This window comes from Ostrinia furnacalis, unplaced genomic scaffold (genome assembly GCF_004193835.3).
Source record: "Ostrinia furnacalis isolate ACB-3 unplaced genomic scaffold, ASM419383v2 OfSCF0197, whole genome shotgun sequence".
NCBI lineage: Eukaryota > Metazoa > Arthropoda > Insecta > Lepidoptera > Crambidae > Ostrinia > Ostrinia furnacalis.
Genome location: NW_021130436.1, coordinates 369265 through 389247, shown reverse-complemented (window position 1 = coordinate 389247; position 19983 = coordinate 369265). Strand labels below are relative to the sequence as shown.

The 19983-nt window shown below is 34.2% G+C and overlaps 1 protein-coding gene across 1 annotated transcript in view; it reads right to left on the bottom strand.

Annotated features, from left to right (window-relative positions):
• Positions 1-1021: 1021 nt before the first annotated feature.
• The window catches only part of LOC114355405 (uncharacterized), a 57758-nt gene continuing 38796 nt past the window's right edge, over positions 1022-19983 (bottom strand). Inside the window, exons 2-3 of the mRNA XM_028308241.1 lie at positions 5301-5426; positions 1022-1902 (exon numbers count right to left, since the gene is read on the bottom strand). Coding sequence (XP_028164042.1) covers positions 1655-1902; positions 5301-5426 — 374 coding nt within the window. The 3' untranslated portion in view covers positions 1022-1654. The remainder of the gene's footprint in view (positions 1903-5300; positions 5427-19983) is intronic.

Sequence of the window (19983 nt, the reverse complement as noted above, 5' to 3'; positions counted from 1 at the left end):
AGGCTACAATTTACTGCGAGTAACACCGCGGGGCACAGCTAGTTACACATAAATGTGATTCGATATTGGATATTAATGTCTTGGTGTAGATGGCGGGCAGCGCATAAGCAGCAGTGGACTTCATTGGGATGGAACGATCGATTTTGTTTTGATAAGTAGTGAGTGAATTAAGAGTAAGAGTGCATTTAGGTAACACATACTTATGAGTAAATAAAACTTCATAAAGAATGAACACGGACGAATTTAATTAAAGCCTATAATGTATGTAAGTGCCTGGCAGAATCTGCCAGACTTGCACAGGTTCACATAAACAAAATTTGCCTTAAAAAACTTCAAAGGCAACACACGTTCCAATGATATTGCATTAACTTACCATTTTTACGTAGATGGTTTGGACTGCACTAGTTAGTTACTGTTCTGTTTTTATGCAAACATGTTTTTATCAGGCGTAAATTTAAAGCTGGTCTAGTAGATCTTTATTTATTTTAGTCGGCGTGATATATCCGCAGTCTCCTTTTTGAAGAGCATGTCATCATCTACAGCCATACAAAGTCCACTGCTGGGTAATAAGTCTGCATAGAATGCAGCTCGGCCTCTTGCACAAGCGTCTTTCCACAACCTTACTATTTTTCATTGGTCATCTTTAGTGGGTCAGGTACGAACATTATTAGACCTAAGTAGGTACTTATTGTTCTCTTAAAAATAAGTTTTATTCTAAGATTGAATTTTTTTCTAAAAGTATGTTACAGTCTTTAATTTTTAACCTTGTTTTTAAATGTGTCTGTGTCTTTTAGTGGTTAGGTCTAAAAGTAGTTACAATTATTTTAAGCGGCTACAACGAGCTCCTTAATTTATTGATTCTTTGTTTTCCTTGGGTCCATGTTATATGTTATGTATCATGCGCTTGATTTTCTTATGTTTTCAGCTTGGAAAATTAAATATTTTTGCCATGGAAATATTTTATTTGTTGATTTGATTAATAAATAATTCTTAAGTATAGGTTAAATAAATAACAACAACATTTTACTTAACAAATAATAAAATATAATTGAATACCTATAACTTTATACAAAATATACACAGGTAGCCACCAGTGGCTGACTTCAATACGCCTTCGTATTGTTCGATTGTTATTTTTAAATACCATACACTCTTTACCAAACCATAATAATCAGTCTTGCGTCCTTTTAAAGACGGATTATATGAGGTAAAAAAATAAATACTGCTTTGTTTTCAATGTACCGTAGTAACATTTTTATAACGTAGATCTCATTGTTCACAACATATGATTTTTCTACTTTATCCCATTAATTTATACAAGAAAAATGCATTTTTATTAATAATATGGCTGTATAACTATTACCAAATAACAGTAACGGTAGTGTTGTATTTAGGAATGTATCACAAAAGCAGTTCACGACTAGGTAACGTGTAACGTTATCAACACTATTGGAAGACTTAAAATAACGTTATTATAACAGCACGTTCACACTATTCCGGTTTTACCGAATCGAATTCACTTTATGACAAAAAAACGTATTCACAATACATTTTTAAGTTATCCGATTCGGTAGTACCGTCGTTTTCGTATACTAAAAAGTGTGGGTAGCATACGAAAATGTTGAGGCAAACGTGTGAACCCGCTGTAGCACTATCACGCTCTAACAGCTATCGATGTCCTTCTCTGTTCGTTCGTGACCGTAACGACCGCGGGCGCATCGGTTGCTATCTCATTACTTCTTGGGGTATTCGTGGTGTTGACGGTGTGGACTCCGGGTATGTCTGTGGACGAGCCATGGGCCATGGCGTGGGTGATTGGCTGTGTGATGGGCTGCTGGCCTGATTGATAGCCAGGGTACTGGATGCCCATGACCTCGTCGTAGCTTGGCGGCGCCATGGCTTCTGTAATTCAGAGAAAATATAACGTTAGTAAGCTGGATGAATAGGAAATAAGAAGGAAATACCTATTGTTAGAAATAAAGTTACAAAAAAGTAGAATCACTAAACAATTTTTAGACTGATTGTATTTTTTGTAAGTATTTGATTTCTGGTTTCAATTCACTTGATAATGCTACTTTAAAAACAACTTTTTTACTGTATACTGATTGACACTGAGACGACATTGTCTATGAGTCTGTCTCTGCAGTCTTGACAAAGACATCGTCATCATCATTTTCGCCTGACATGAGCTACTGATTATCTTTTCTTTTCAGCCAGAAGATGTCCACCGCAGGACGCAGGCGGTGCTTACTCTACCACGCCGGCTCAGTGCGGATTGATGGAGAGATGGATCTGAAGTAAGTGGCTAACCTTATACTAGATGTTACTGCCTTATGGATTGTGACTAGGATTAACGACTAACACCATCAGATATTAGGTAGGACCAACTTTTGACGTGCCTTACGGAAGCTTGCAGGATACGTTTGTGATCATAAATGCGGAATCAAATTAAGCGGAAAGTCCGTGGCATAGGTTTCTTAATTGTGATTGCCATCAGAGGCCAGCCATCACCGTAAACTCACGCAAGCATCCGTATCAGATAGTAGATAAAGTCTGGTCCGTGAGCACGTAGAATTTTGTCCAATGACCCAAAGCTACCCATCCTTATCGCTCGCGCGTAATTATGTTGCTGTCGCGCTCGTACACCCACTGCGGGCACCCGTCGCACAGTCGCGACAGCAATATTATTACGTGCGAGCGATAAGGATGGGTAGCTTTGGGTCATTGGACAAAATTCTACGTGCTCACGGACCGGGCTTTAGTTCCGAACTTCCGAATATAGCCATGGTTGGATATTAACCATCTTTGGTCGTCTATCTTGGCGCCATATAACGGGGGAGAGCCCAGAGCCAACACTTGAAATGAGGGTAAGAAGTATACTAACCATATTTGGGAGGTGGCGGCAGGTTGGCCGGGCTGACGTAGATGGTGGGCTCGCCCTGCATGGACAGCTGCCGCGCCCGGTTGCCTGCATACATTCGCCTCTGCTGCGTACTCCGCGTCTTTTGCCCTGGAAATAAGAGATGAATTGGTTAAGAAATGTGTTGAGAGTTCAAACCTCCTGAAAAAGGAGTTAGGGCAAGTTTTCTCCAGTAGTTTCCATCTCTTTAAAAAAAGACAGAAGTTCCTCTCTTTCTAAAAAGGAGGAAAAGACGCTAGTAAATTATTTGTGACTTTGATGCGAGATTTCAAGATTTCAAGTACATAATATAGTTGTTGCAATTCCCGAAGGCGAGTGGGTTTTACATGTGTGGTGGCTCGATACTGTTCGTTTTTCATAAGTTTTGATAGACATTACACTATCGTTGTGTGCATGTAGTACACGTACACACACAAGTAAAGCTCACCCGCCTTCGTGAGTTGCAAGAACTATAATGTTTCGGATGATGGTGTGATGTATTGTGTCATCAAATGATGAGCAATGCAACATCACACTGCGGCGTAACATCACTCGCGTGATATCACAAGCATCACTTACACGCTTCTATTCTGTCGGTTGTATTAGATATTAATGAAGTGGTAGACACTTTTTATTATTATGTAACTAATGAATAACATAATCCGTGTGTCAAATAAGGAAGGAATTTGAAAATAATAATATCCCAATACACTTAACGCTACCACTGATTTAAGCTGATACGAGTATTGCCAGACAGTATTGAAAGGGTAGCTCTTTGCCTTTACAGTTAGTATTACAATATGTTTTTATCTTTTTAACAAATCCATTCACTGAATTTTCGTTATCATGCCCGTAAAATGAATAAATTACCAGAAACTTCTTCCTAGTAATCATTATTTCTTTATACTAGTATCATTATAATAAATAACTGATACGAGTAAACCTACTTTACTTATCAAAGGTGGAAGTTTATGCTAGCCTGCCTAAGTAAAGTCATAGTTCTGGTATGTCTACCATATTTTATCCTAGATAATAATAATATAGGTAGTCTACTATCAAGATACAGTCGTTATCACTTCAGACTATATGTATGTATAATTTTGTCTTAAAATAGTACCTATTTACTATTTATTAGACGTCACAGAATAATCAGCTTGATGTGCTGTGACAACCGATAAAAATACGTCGTGTAACTAAATTGAAAGAATGATAAATAAGCAGGAAAGGTTTTGTTTGTTATTGGTATAATTTTACTGGTTTATGAGTATTATAAGTTTTACCAGTTCCAATAGCCATCTCATGACAAAAAAAATTGCTATGCCCTTTAGACAGGGTCCGTATAAACTGTCAAATACTTGTAACAACTGTTTATCTACACATAAATAATGGTGTGCCATAAAGTATTGAGAAGAAAAAACTAAAACAACCACGTGTTAGCTTACAGAATCTACATTTTAGGTATTTTGAGCTTCAACAAATAGATGACTCAAAATTTGAATTTTTTGTTCACAGAACATGCAATGTCATACCTACTTAACCCATTATAGACTAGCGGTCCCATATGGTACCACTTTTCTGTGTGCTTTAATTTGGCTCTATACATTAACACGTGAAAAGATGCAGTGCTCTGATTGATGCAAGTCGTAGCCAATAGATGTGGTCTATGCTTCTAGGAATAAAAATTGACAGTTGTTCTTTTCAGTTGTGTGTAATTGATGATCGAAGTGAGCGCATCAAAATTTTCTCTTAAAAATTGACGCACCATTCNTTTTGCTCGCGAGTGTATTTGATTTCTGGTTTCAATTCACTTGATAATGATACCTTAAAAACAACTTTTTTACTGTATACTGATTGACACTGAGACGACATTGTCTATGAGTCTGTCTCTGCAGTCTTGACAAAGACATCGTCATCATCATTTTAGCCTGACATCAGCTACTGATTATCTTTTTTTTTCAGCCAGAAGATGTCCACCGCAGGACGCAGGCGGTGCTTACTCTACCACGCCGGCTCAGTGCGGATTGATGGAGAGATGGATCTAAAGTAAGTGGCTAACCTTATACTAGATGTTACTGCCTTAAGGATTGTGAATAAACTTAACGACTAACACCATCAGATATTGGGTGGGACCAACTTTTAATGTTCCTTACGGAACCAAGCAGGAGACGTTTGTGATCATAAATGCGGAATAAAATTAGGCGGAAAGTCCGCGGTATAGGTTTAATTTTGATTGCCATCAGAGGCCAGCCGTCACTGTAAACTCACGCAAGCATCCGTATCAGATAGTAGATAGTTCCGAATATAGCCATGGTTGGATATTAACCATCTTTGGCCGTCTATCTTGGCTTCATATAACGGGGGAGAACGCAACACTTCAAATAAGGGTTAGAAGAACACTAACCATATTTGGGAGGAGGCGGCAGGTTGGCCGGGCTGACGTAGATGGTGGGCTCGCCCTGCATGGACAGCTGCCGCGCCCGGTTGCCTGCATACATTCGCCTCTGCTGCGTACTCCGCGTCTTTTGCCCTGGAAATAAGAGATGAATTGGTTAAGCAACGTTTTTTGACGTCAAACCTGCTGCAAAGGAAGTTAGGACAAGTTTTTTGGAGTAGTACCATCTCTTTCAGAAGAGACAGAAGATCCTTCTCTTTCTAAAAAGGTGGAAAAGACGCTAGTAAATTATTTGTGACATGTTCCGGCTTTGATGCGAGATTTCAAGGTATTTCAAGTGTAGCTGTTGCAATTCACAAAGGCGAGTGAGCTTTACATGTGAGGTGGCTCGCTACTGTTCTTTTTTCAAAAGTTTTGATATACACTATCGTTATGTGCATGTAGTACACGTACACACACAAGTAAAGCTCACTCGCCTTCGTGAGTTGCAAGAGTCTAGTGATAGATGTATTGTGTCATCAAATGATGAGCAATGCAACATCACACTGCGGCGTAACATCACTCGCGTGATATCACAAGCATCACTTACACGCTTCTATTCTGTCGGTGGTATTAGATATTAAAGAAGTGGTTCTTACTATTTGAACACTTTTTATTATTATGTAACTAATGAATAACATAATCCATGTGTCAACTAAGGAAGGAATTTGAACATAATAATATCCCAATACACTTAACCCTACCACTGATTTAAGACGATACGAGTATTGCCAGACAGTATTGAAAGGGTAGCTCTTTGCCTTTACAGTTAGTATTAGAATATTTTTTTTATCTTTTTAACAAATCCATTCACTGAATTTTCGTTATCATGCCCGTAAAATGAATGAATTACCAGAAACTTCTTCCTAGTAATCATTATTACTTTATGCTAGTATCATTATAATAAATAACTGATACGAGTATACCTACTTTACTTATCAAAGGTGGAAGTTTATGCTAGCCTGTCTAAGTAAAGTCATAGTTCTGGTATGTCCACCATATTTTATCCTAGATAATAATATTATAGGTAGTCTACTATCAAGATACAGTCGTTATGACGTCAGACTATATGTATGTACATAGTTTTGCCGTAAAATAGTACCTATTTACTACTTATTAGACGTCACAGAATCAGCTTGATGTGCTGTGACAACCGATAAAAATACGTCGTGTAACTAATTTGAAAGAATGATAAATAAGCAGGAAAGTTTTTGTTTGTTGTTGGTATTTTACTGGTTTACGAGTATTATAAGTTTTACCAAATCCGACAGCCATGTCATGACGGGAAGAATTACTATGCCCTTTAGACAGGGTCCATATAAACTGTCAAATACCCGTGCAACTGTTTAACTACACATAATATGGTATGCCATAAAGTATTTAGAAGAAAAAACTACAACAACCAAGTGTTAGCTTACAGAATCTACATTTTAGGTATTTTGAGCTTTGGCAAAAAGGTGACTCAGAATTTGAATTTTTTGTTCACAGAACATGCAATGTCATACCTACTTAAGTATTTAAATCGTCACCTAAAAATTTATGAACGATAAACAGTAATTATGTAGGCATAAAAACGAAAAACAATTCATTATCCATTCTAGAATTTCACTTATCGCAGGAAATTCTGTACATAATACGGATAAGTAAGCACTTATCCGATAAAAATCACATGACCAGTGTATAAAATGTATAAAAATATTACTGAGTGCGATGATCCGAAGACAGAAGAAAAGCAACAGCCAAGTGAAAAGCAGGATGATGAGCGCCATCATGTACCAGAACGCAACGTGCGTGAGGTCATTTGCCGTGCCATCGTCTTCGTATCTATTGGTTACATCCTCGTAATCATTTTCTTGGGAAAAATCAAAGTTGGGCTGGCCGTATATTGGAGGCATATTGGTCACATACATTTGATCCAACTCAAATATTTGCAATACCCTCTTTAGTGTGCTTAACACTCTTGACTGTTAACCAAAACAGTGGAGTGTTGATTTGATGGAGTTAATTTTATTTAACGACTTTTGTCACTTTTTTGTTGAAATCACTGCACTTTGTATGTAAATATTGTTATTTTTCATTTTTCTCTCACTGAGACACTCAATCGTTCATAACTGGATGAAACTGTCTCCCAGTTTGGCAAGAAATCCTTCAAATGTTATCATTTATCGATATCAACAATATCTCGAAACCACTTGAAGTCATCTTGCTGTATCGTATCAACAGTTTATCTGTTTCTATAAAAGTGGATAACAAAGAAAACAATTTTTTAATTTCATCCTTGTTTTCTAAGAAACAATAACTACTCTTGGATGCAGTTAATAAATTGACTTAATCTAAGATTCACTCACTCATTCAAGGCACAACATTCACTCATTGCTCTTAGGACGAGTGTGTGAATGTGAATCACTCATTCTTATTAATTTGACTTTTGATCATCAAAAATCTAATTACATTTTCCTCAAATTCGTCACTTCACTTGATACTTCGCTTGCACGACTGACATGAATCAAACTACTAATAACAATGCTTTCAAGGTCAATAAAATTATAACTAAGTGGATAGTGCTAATTCTTTGGTAGGAAGTAGATCATTGCGTGTAATTTTGTTTGTTTAGAGTCTTGTATTTACATAAACATCGATTCTGAGTTCCTTTGCTATCTACGAAATAAGCCCTAGTTCTTTATTTAATGAATTATAATCCCTATTGTTGTCACTCTTCCTTAATGCTAAAGGCTATAAATATCTGATAAAATATTTATTAGTTACCCCAACTGCTCATTTTTATGCACAAAATAATGAACGACATGACCAGTAGTGTCCCAAAGACAGATATGTATGCTATTACAGTAGCATTCACCACACTGTCCGTAGTATCTTCCTCTACCATTGGAGCCATTTTTCTGATTCTGTTTAGTTTTAAACAGACGAAAGTGTCCAATCCACCGATCACACTAACACTTGGGTGAACAAGCACTAGGTGATCACTCTAAAACACTTCACTTCACTTTTTCACTCCAATTAAACTTTGAGCACCATTTTCATATGCTTAGGTTGCGCAAAACAATTGTGCAATGAGAGATTTTTAAAGTTGTATCATGAATACTAAAAATAAATTATCATCTGCGTATATGCCTATGGTAAATTAAACCTTATTTAGATGTAATAAATAAGAAAATGTAAATTGTTGAGAAATAAAATCTCGATTGGCTTTATCTTGGTAATAGATCACTCTAGCGACAGCAAGTCGGATAAAATATGTGTTAGTACGTAAGTGATAAAGGTTATGATTAGAATTCCAGCAGGGGTACCTGCAGTGATGAGCATAATCTGTCATCTAGTCGCCCCATTATCTTCTTCTTAGGGCTGATTTTTCAATAGTTGGTTAACTTTTATCTGAAGAATAAGTTTGGCATATTAACAGTTTCAGTATGGGAAATATTTATTTATTTATTCATGAATAGAACGGTAGTACCAATTACACTATTCAAACAAGACGTAACAAAGTTCAGACTCAAATATGTTAAATCAAATTAATGTTATATCAAATATGTTAAAATGACAAGTTTATTCTTTATCTTTTAAGCCCTTAGTTCTGTTTATCTAAGATGTAACCGTATTCAGCCTTTGTGTAATGCGTGAGAATTAAAAAAGCGAGTTTCTGGTACAGAGCATAAAGATAAAGAAGTTGTAATTGCCTGAATAGGAAAAAAAAGAAACAAAAAACAACAAAAGAAAAAAAATCGTTGTTTAGAAAAAAAGGCGAAAAAGGTCACAAATTCAGCAAAGTGTAACACTGCACTCTATTATTGAATAATTAAAAATATGTCTTAGTTATCTGTCAATCAGCCAGACATCAGTATTGTTAATATTAATAAGATAAGAAACATAAATAAAACTATCGGAAATCCCCTTATTACGCGGTACTTCATTGCACTCACAATTTCTAAGTATGGTCTTATCATAACTACTTTTAGGTACCTCCTAATGGTACATATCCAAAGTCCTTAGGATAAGTGATTTCATAACACAACATGCTATCTATTAGGACCGTGACTTATTAACACAATCAATGCGGAAATGGACTTTTGATAATTAAATTATGTAAATTCAATCAAAGGAGAAAATATTCTTGGAAATTTCTATAATGCTTGATCAAGTGGTTTCCAATCTATGAAACAACCAATGCCAGTTGACGTCACGGTATACCCCCAGACTTCTGTGGGTATAACGTGACGTATCCAAGACGACTGCTGTCAAATCGTTTCATGACGTCACGATACACAAGTCACACCCACTGTCCGTCAGAGGTTAAACGTCTAATCAAGGATGCGTGGTTAGCTCATTAAAGTATAGTTGATGACGTAAAGAAGGAGGCGGCATCGCAAGTGAAATACACGGTCTTCTTATGTTATCATTACTATTTCTTAGCGATTAGAGTCGCTTCTCAAACTAAATTTTAAATAAACAAGTCTCATTTTCGTTTATTTGCTATAGGATTTGATTTTAACAGTTGGCTTTGAAAAAATAGTTATATTATGAAACAGTGTTTAACAGGTCAAAAAACATATTTTTCGAACACGTGTAATGCATTCTTATTTATCACTGGGCTTAAAAATTCATTACCTTCAAAAACAGTGTATTGTTTAGGTAGTGTTGTGTGGATAGGTATGGATACCTATTATTGGAGGAGGCCTTTGTCCAGCAGTGGACGTCATTTGGCTGAAACGAACGAACGAACCTAGGTACTATTGATAATAATTTAAGGAAAACCTTTTATTGGGCATATTGTGTGTTAAATTAATGTATGTTAAAATTGTATAAATACGCTGTTGGTTTTCCCATTAAAATTAAAATAACAACATAATATTAATTAAGTTAATGACGTCAAATCTTACGATATTTTAAATTAAGTCGATAAATGGAATCTATTTATAAAAATCGTACGACTTGCCAAATTGCAATAAGAGACTGGTTTATTAATTTGCAATTTATTAACTATAAATTAATGTATGAGGCAAATGACTAATGATCAAATGGTTTAAGAATTCTAAGACGTCTGAAAAGTGTTTTTCCTGTCGGTCTGAAGAGTACGAATGACATGCATAATTATAGTACCTACCCATTGAGAAATACCCCGGGATCTGAAAGACACGTGTATTTTTCATGTTAGTTACAAACCGCGAATGAAATCTTCACATTTATAAAACAAAGTCATCCCCACTGTCTGTTTGCTTATATCTTTTAAACTATGCAACGGATTTTAATGCAGTATTCAGCAATAGATAGAGTGATTCAAAAGGAAGGAGCACATAATGAATGAAATTCATACCCGGAATCTCCAAAAGTTTACAACTAGGTACACACATTAGATAGGGCCTCCCTAGGTTACATATAAAAAAAAGTACCTAAGTTCAGTGACTACTGACAAATACAAAAACTAGACTGACTGACAAATACTACAAAAATCTAGGTTAAGCCATTAGATTAGTTATAAGTTGTAGGTATTAGCTGGTACGCTTTACGTTATTACTTTTTTAAGGACCAATGTAAGCATTAATGTTAAGACAACACCACTTTTGAAAACAATCGTTCTGATCGATTTCCAGATTAACTAAAATTTAAGATTTATTATAGGAATGAATAAATATACTTACAATGCGCTTTGAGGATCAAGAAAACCACAAACAAGAAAATCAAGAAGTAAATTAAAAATGGCACAGATTCAAACATTTCTTGAGTTAGGGAACAACACTTGTACCTTTACGAGGATGGTTCAACCAAAACTAAGCTATATTTAAGTGAACGCGCTATCTTATCGTAATGACATTTGATAATGATGAGCATTAGGTCCTGCAATGACTTTCTATTTTAACAAATGAACTAAATATAGATTAGACGATGACGTGGGTGCGTGCGCATTCTCTAATTTGTTTACATGCCAAAAAATAAAGTAAATAAGATCACTTAGAGAGCAAGCACTGAATTTAGGGATGTCCCAATCTCGACCAAAAAATACAATAANGGTCCGATCAGTTTTTTAATGCTTGTATAGCATTATGTAGACCATAATTATGAACATATTTCAAAAAAACAAAAATCTGACACTTTAAGAAAACTCAGTCTATAATGGGTTAAGTATTTAAATCGTCACCTAAAAATTTATGAACGATAAACAGTAATTATGTAGGCATAAAAACGAAAAACAATTCATTATCCATTCTAGAATTTCACTTATCGCGGAAAATTCAGTACATAATACGGATAAGTAAGCACTTATCCGATAAAAATCACATGACCAGTATATAAAATGTATAAAAATATTACTGAGTGCGATGATCCGAAGACAGAAGAAAAGCAACAGCCAAGTGAAAAGCAGGATGATGAGCGCCATCATGTACCAGAACGCAACGTGCGTGAGGTCATTTGCCGTGCCATCGTCTTCGTATCTATTGGTAACATCCTCATAGTCATTTTCTTGGGAAAACTCGAAGTTGGGCTGGCCGTATATTGGAGGCATATTGGTCACATACATTTGATCCAACTCAAATATTTGCAATACCCTCTTTAGTGTGCTTAACACTCTTGACTGTTAACCAAAACAGTGGAGTGTTGATTTGATGGAGTTAATTTTATTTAACGACTTTTGTCACTTTTTTGTTGAAATCACTGCACTTTGTATGTAAATATTCACGTTATTTTTCATTTTTCTCTCACTGAGACACTCAATCGTTCATAACTGGATGAAACTGTCTCCCAGTTTGGCAAGAAATCCTTCAAATGTTATCACTTATCGATATTAACAATATCTCGAAACCACTTGAAGTCATCTTGCTGTATCGTATCAACAGTTTATCTGTTTCTATAAAAGTGGATAACAAAGAAAACAAATTTTAATTTCATTCTTGTTATCTAAGAAACAATAGCTACTTTTGGATGCAGCTAATAAGTTGACTTAATCTAAGATTCACTCACTCATTCAAGGTATAAATTCACTCATTTCTTTTAGAACGAGTCTTGTTTTAAATATGAACCACTCTCTTATTAATTTGACTTTTGATCATCAAAAAACTAATTATATTTTCCTCAAATTCGTCACTTCATTTGATACTTCGCTTGCACGACTGACGTGAATCAAACTACTAATAACAATGCTTTCAAGGTCAATAAAAATATAACTAAGTGGATAGTGCTAATTCTTTGGTAGGAAGTAGATCATTGCGTGTAATTTTGTTTGTTTAGAGTCTTGTATTTACATAAACATCGATTCTGAGTTCCTTTGCTATCTACGAAATAAGCCCTAGTTCTTTATTTAATGAATTATAATCCCTATTGTTGTCACTCTTCCTTAATGCTAAAGGCTATAAATATCTGATAAAATATTTAATAGTTACCCCAACTGCTCATTTTTATGCACAAAATAATGAACGACATGACCAGTAGTGTCCCAAAGATAGATATGTATGCTATTACAGTAGCATTCACCACACTGTCCGTGGTATCTTCCTCGACCATTGGAGCCATTTTTCTGATTCTGTTTAGTTTTAAACAGACGAAAGTGTCCAATCCACCGATCACACTAACACTTGGGTGAACAAGCACTAGGTGATCACTCCAAAACACTTCACTTCACTTTTTCACTCCAATGAAACTTTGAGCACCATTTTCATATGCTTAGGTTGCGCAAAACACTTGTGCAATGAGAGATTTTGATACTTACATCATGAATACTAAAAATAAATTATCATCTACGTATGTGCATATGGAAAATTATACCTTATTTAGATGTAATAAATAAGAAAATGTGATATTGTCGTAGAATAAAATCTCGATTGGCTTTATCTTGGTAATAGATCACTCTAGCGACAGCAAGTCGGATAAAATGTGTGTTAGTACGTATTATTTATTATTGGTTTTTTGGGCCTTCATTTGCGCCAATTCGACCAGGTTTGATCTATTGTGGCAGCCCTTGTGTTTAGAGTTCACTGCTTAGTCCCGTTGAGTGTATAAATTTCCAGATTCTTTGGAGCGTGATATCTGCTATCTCATCCAGGTTCATGATCGCCCGAGATGGATACGTAAATGATAAAGGTTATGATTAGAATCCCACCAGGGGTGCCTGCAGTGATGACCATAATCTGTCATCTAGTTGCCCCATTATCTTCTTCTTAGTTCTGTTATCTAAAAATGTGACCTTATTCAGCCTTTGTGCAATGCGTAAGAATTAAAAAAGCATAGCAAGATAATGAAGATGTAAATGTTTGAATACGAAAAAGGATAGAAACAAAAAACAACAAAAGAGAAAAATCATAGCCTAAAAAAGAGGCGAAAAGAAGGTCACAAATTCAGCAAAGTGTGACACTGCACTCTATCATTAAATAATTAAAAATATGTCTTAGTTATCTGTCAATCAGCCAGACATCGGTGTTGTTAATAATAATAAGATAAGAAACATAAATAAAACTATCGGAAATCCCCTTATTACGCGGTACTTCATTGCACTCACAATTTCTAAGTATGGTCTTATCATAACTACTTTTAGGTACCTCCTAATGGTACATATCCAAAGTCCTTAGGATAAGTGATTTCATAACATAACATGCTATCTATTAGGACCGTGACTAACTGACACAATCAATGCGGAAATGAACTTTTGATAATTAAATTAAGTCAATTCAATTAAAGCAGAAATATTGTAAAAAATCTCCAATAGGTAATGCCTGATCAATTGGTTTTTCATCTATGAAACAGTCAACGTCTGGTGACGTCACGGTATACCCCAAGATCTCTGTGGGTATAACGTGACGTATCCAAGACGACTGCTGTCAAATCGTTTCATGACGTCACGACACACGAGTCACACCCACTGTTCGTCTGGTTAAACGTCTAATCAAGGATGCGTGGTTACTTCATTCAGTATAATGATGTAAGGAGCATTACAGCTAGCATTAATAGATGCTATTTCGTAACAAAAATAAGATGTGCTTTCAAGTCATTTTCGTTAATTTACTATAGGATTGATTTTAAATCATTCTAACAGTTTATGATCAGATCAAAAATATCATATTTTTCTAAAACGTGTAATGTATTCTTATAATATCAATGGGCTTAAAAATGCATTACTTTTGACAACAACTTCATTAAGTTATTGACGTCAAATCTTACGATATTTTAATCGCAAAAAATGTTAAGTCATTAAGTCGATAAATGGAATCTATTTATAAGAATCTATTTGTAAGACTTGCCAAATTGCAATAAGAGACTTGTTTATTAATTTTCAATTTATTTTAATAATTCTTAATGACTAATATTCTCAGATGATTTAAGAATTCTAAGACGTCTGAAAAGTGTTTTTTCCTGTCTGTTTGAAAAAGACCATTGACACGATACACTGACATGACTGACATGCATAAATTGCATATAGTACCTACCCATTGAGAAATACCCCGGGATCTGAAAGACATGTGTAATTTTTATGTTAGTTACAAACCGCGAATGAAATCTTCACATATTATAAAACAAAGTCATCCAGCTGTCTGTTTGCTTATATCTTTTAAACTATGCAACGGATTTTAAGGAAGGAGCATATTATAAGTTAATGAATGAAATTCACACCCGGAACCTCCACTTTACAACTACACACATTAGATAAGGACTCCTTAGGTTACCTATAAAAATAAAGTAGGTACCTAAGTTTAGTGACTGACTGACAAATACAAAAATCTAGGATAGGCTATTAGATTGGTAAAATAAGTTGTACCAAATGGTACGCTTTACGTTATTCCTTTTTTAAGGACCAATGTAAGCATTAATGTTAAGACAACACCACTTTTAAAAACGATCGATCTGATCGATTTCCAGATTAATTAAAGGAATAAATAAATATACTTACAATGCGCTTTGAGTATCAAAAATACCACAAACAAGAAAATCAAGAAGTAAATCAAAAATGGCACAGATTCAAACATTTCTTGAGTTAGGGAACAACACTTGTACTTTTACGAGGATGGTTCAACCAAAACTAAGCTATATTTAAGTGAACGCGCTATCTTATCGTAATGACATTTGATAATGATGAGCATTAGGGCTCAGAATGACTTTCTATTCTAACAAATGAACTAAATATAGATTAGACGATGACGTGCGCGCGTGCTCATTCGCTAATTTGTTTACATGGTAAAAAATAAATAAATAAGGATCGAGAACAAGCACAGATTGGAGGATGCCTCAATATCGACCAAAAATACAACACATTTAAGTAAATAGGAAAAAAAATAACAACGGAACGGAAATCGCGAATATCCTGCTACGGTTTAAGAACTTTATTTCTCATAAGAATTAACAATAATTCACTTCCTGAGAAACTAATATTATAAATGCGAAAGTTTGTATGGATGTCTGGATGTCTGGATGTCAACATGTTTATTTCTCTTTCACGCAAAACTACTGAATTACTGAACGGATTTTGATGAAACTTTACAGCATTATTGTTTATAACCCAGAATAACATATAGGATATAATTTATGACGATTTGGGACAAACTAAATTTCACGCGGGTGACACCGCGGGCAAAAGCTAGTTCTAACTATTTTGAAGGCTTATGTAAATTGACTCCTATTGAATAAAAGTGATATAATAAATCTTAATGTAGTATTTGCCCCAGAACAGTTTGTATAAAACTGCGTTAAAAAGTTACAAAAATCACAACTGTACCTACTTAGCCCACAATGCTTAGGTTAGGTGCAATTGTCAATATTATGGTGACCAGGTACTGGATAAAAAATACATAAATATCCAAAATAATATGTCCAATTTAAATCACTTATGTAAAGGTGAATGATAAAAGTGAGTCAGCTCTGATTGCAGCTTTGTTCGTAAATTATTAATAACACTTCGAATCTTTTTCTTATCACTCGTTCAGCTTTGATTTTTATCGTTTAATGACTGCATTAAGGACTTTTAAACAATATTTATACGAGGATCGTTCCTTGGCATAATAAGCTAAACAATATTGCTTCTTATACATTTGTAACTAGTTTTCCGCCCGCGGCTTCGCCTGCGTGGAATTTTGTCTGTCACAGAAAAACAATATCGCACGCGTACTTGCTCACCGTTTAGACCTACCCTGGACTACGACAAACATTTTAAAACCAAAATCAGCTCAATCGGCCCAGCCGTTCTCGAGTTTTAATCAGACTAACGAACATCAATTCATTTTTATTTATATAGATAGATTGGTGCTATTTTACTTAAGTAAATGTATAGTCGAACATGCTAGCGCTACTTCTATTACACGTACTTCGTCCTACGAAAAAATACTTGTTTTTTAGTGTGATCGAATTCAATTGACTTTTCGGTGCAAAATGACGCTAAATACATATTTTACAATTTCGGGGAGAGACACGATTTTGTCGACAGTTATTAATTCCTTAATTAAAATAGTATAAAAAATTCTTACAAATCTTCAGGCACGTTCCAAAAGCAAAGCACGTGCAAAACAAAATCAGGCTCATAGCCATCACTGCTCCGGCAACCGTTTGAATAAATACGTCCATTTTGTATGAAAATAATAATTTCAGTGAAACATTCGTAACAGCTTTGAGCATAATCTTATCGGTTTCAAATCACATAATTATCAGACGAATTAAAAATGGAAGTCTTTGGACTACTTTATGCCCATATATGGTTTTGACGACGTAAATCAATAACAAGCATAGATTGCTTAAAAGGATTCTTTGTCATCATCATCATCAGAACATAATTAATTAGTCTATATTGCAAGAGTATGACTACTTCTAATTTACCAGAGGTAAATGGAGAATTTGACCTACGTTCCCTGGCCATACGGAATGAGGAGGCTGGGGGAATCAATTTTCTCACTTGAATCATAAGAGTAGTATTGTCTCACAATTAATGATTTTGGGATGACAAGTGAGTTTAAATACAAAATATGTGAGATGTAAAGCGGGTGAATTAAAAAATCAACTGCCTTGATAGAAATTGTGTGAGTGACCTTTATTTAAGTCTCAGAAATACTTGTAGTATTTCATTTAAGTATCGTTTATTTGTAAATAAGAAGGGTAAATGCTTACGATTTTTGATGTAAGTCCCAACACATAAACAAATCCACAAAGTGGTCAGGCTCACGAACATGGCCAACGCCGCGAACATTGGCGCGGTAACGTCCATCTTGCTTTAATCACTCACAACAAAGCCTTCTTTGTAATAAAGTAGAATAATCTTATCTGTTTTAATCGCGAAAAACAACGGTTCAATTCCTTGGCTTATAGACAGAAATTGTATTGTCATTATTTTGGCAAATATGTATAACTTAAAAATTTACAAATTTGGTTTTCTGTCTTAATATGTTTTAACTCGAACAAAAAAAAATGGAGAAATTAAAAATGGAGGGAATTGAAAATAATGATTGTAATTAAAAAGTATGCTTACAGTTTTTATAACAAGATCCAAAACACAAACACATCCACAGTAGGATCACAGAAAAAAACATAGCGAACCCCGTAAAAGTGGGCACCGGGACTTCCATTTTGATTTTGATAACTTTTTAGTAATGTTCTTATTTTAATATTAATCTTATCTATCAAGCCATTTGATATGGATAGCGTATCTTTTGCAATTTAATTTGAAATTGATTAATTCACTGAATAATACACTCGGTACATTGTTATAATTTATATTTTATCTATTAGAAAAAATACTTTGCATTAGCAGTTCTATCCTTGAATGCGAATTCACTATGAATGGTAAGCCAAAGGTAAACGCAATACCCTGAAATTTACCTTTACCTCAACGATTCTACGATTGCATAATGAATAAAAACAATTTTATGGTCATTTTATTATCGTAAGGAATCTATTACAGCAGTTTAAAATTTTGATGTAAATGGAACCCTTTATTTTTTAATATTATTGTAAAAAGGTGTCTTACGACAAAAACAGGTACTTACTCACTACGAGGATTATGCTCAGTATAATTAAAACACATGTCACTATTAGAAAAATGTAAAAAGAAAAGAAAACTATGTCCATTTTTATTTTCAATTAATCATTAACATTTGACATTACAGTTGACTAACTAATCTTTAACTAAATTTACTATCACAGTCTGAATAATGATGGTGGTTAGTCCAAAATATTTTTAATCACTGACTTATCTTTTGCTGCATTATTTAATTTATAGATGGGATGTTTTATGGGTTATCTAATCGCGGTTACGTGCAAAATCTCTCCTTAATCTTTTTGTATTTATTTTTCGTTTGCGTTACATAAAAAGGATGCAAATTACAAAGATAAACATAATCAAATAGTAAAAACGGAATTTACAAATTAAAACAATGACTAATTTATTTTTCTACACCTGAAACCTATAACTATACATAAAAATAATTACAAAATGATGCACTTTGTCACTAAAATAGAAGATACAACTAATAGCATCGTATAAAGTGTATTTCGTAATTGCAACAGTATTTTGCGTTGACTTATTTGTCATATTATTTCTACCTCATAGTGATTAATAAAATTTACAGTATATTTTAACAGTATCTTATCAATTAAGAGTACCTATACTACGTCATTACATTATCAACAGATACGTCCTGCATACCTAATAGACGTTGCAAGGATAAGTTGGTCGCAAGTTGCTAAATTATGAATTAAATATTTATAGATAATGGATAAATTTATTAAATCTTTATTTAATATTTCTCTAAAAGCTGTTTAAAAAAAGATACTTACGAAATCCCATGAGGATTATTCTCAATATCACTAAAATAAATATCACTAATAAAAAAAAGTAAAATGGCGAAAAACTGGAGTAGTACATTGTATTTTTAACTTATTTATTGAGACACAAACACGTTAAGCTTCAATGATAAATCAATACTAATTAGTTTTTTTGTAACACAATCTTATCACTGAAGAAAGATGGACTGACAAACGCAAAATATATTTAATCACTAATTATCTTTTGCCAAATTATTTTATTTACAGATTAACTGTTTTACGATTTATCTAATTGCCTTTTTAATGTACAAAAAGTTTTTGTAAATCTTGTTTTACTTACGTGCTTTTGTATCCAATTAAACAATGAAAGAAATATTATAAAGTGTATAAAGTTTACAAAAAGAAATATTTAAAAATTTACAAAAAGTATTCGTATTACCGAGTTAAGTGCATTCCTCATTTGCTAAATTATTTTGTTTTTTATTTACTAACGTCTTATTTCTATTTAACAATGATTAATAAAATTTACAATAATATTTTATCAAAATCTTATCAATCGTACTACGTCATTGCTTTAATAACATAAGTGCCTCCTGTGAACCTAATCTATGCTAGGAGTCGTTGATCTCTAATGACCATGGATGGAATTTATCTAAAGATTTAGAATAATAAATAGTTTGACGTCCACTGCTGAACAACGGCCTCCCCAAGGATTTCCATAATGAACTGTCCTGCGCTGCTCGCATTCCGGTTCTTCCCGCGACCTTTACCAGATCGTCGGTCCACCTAGTAGGAGGCCTGCCCACGCGGATTAATAAATAAATGAACCCTACTAAAAATAACGTCATGTTGAGCTAAAAAAATAATGAAGGAAGAAATAATTTTGTCACAACACATATTTTTCATTCAT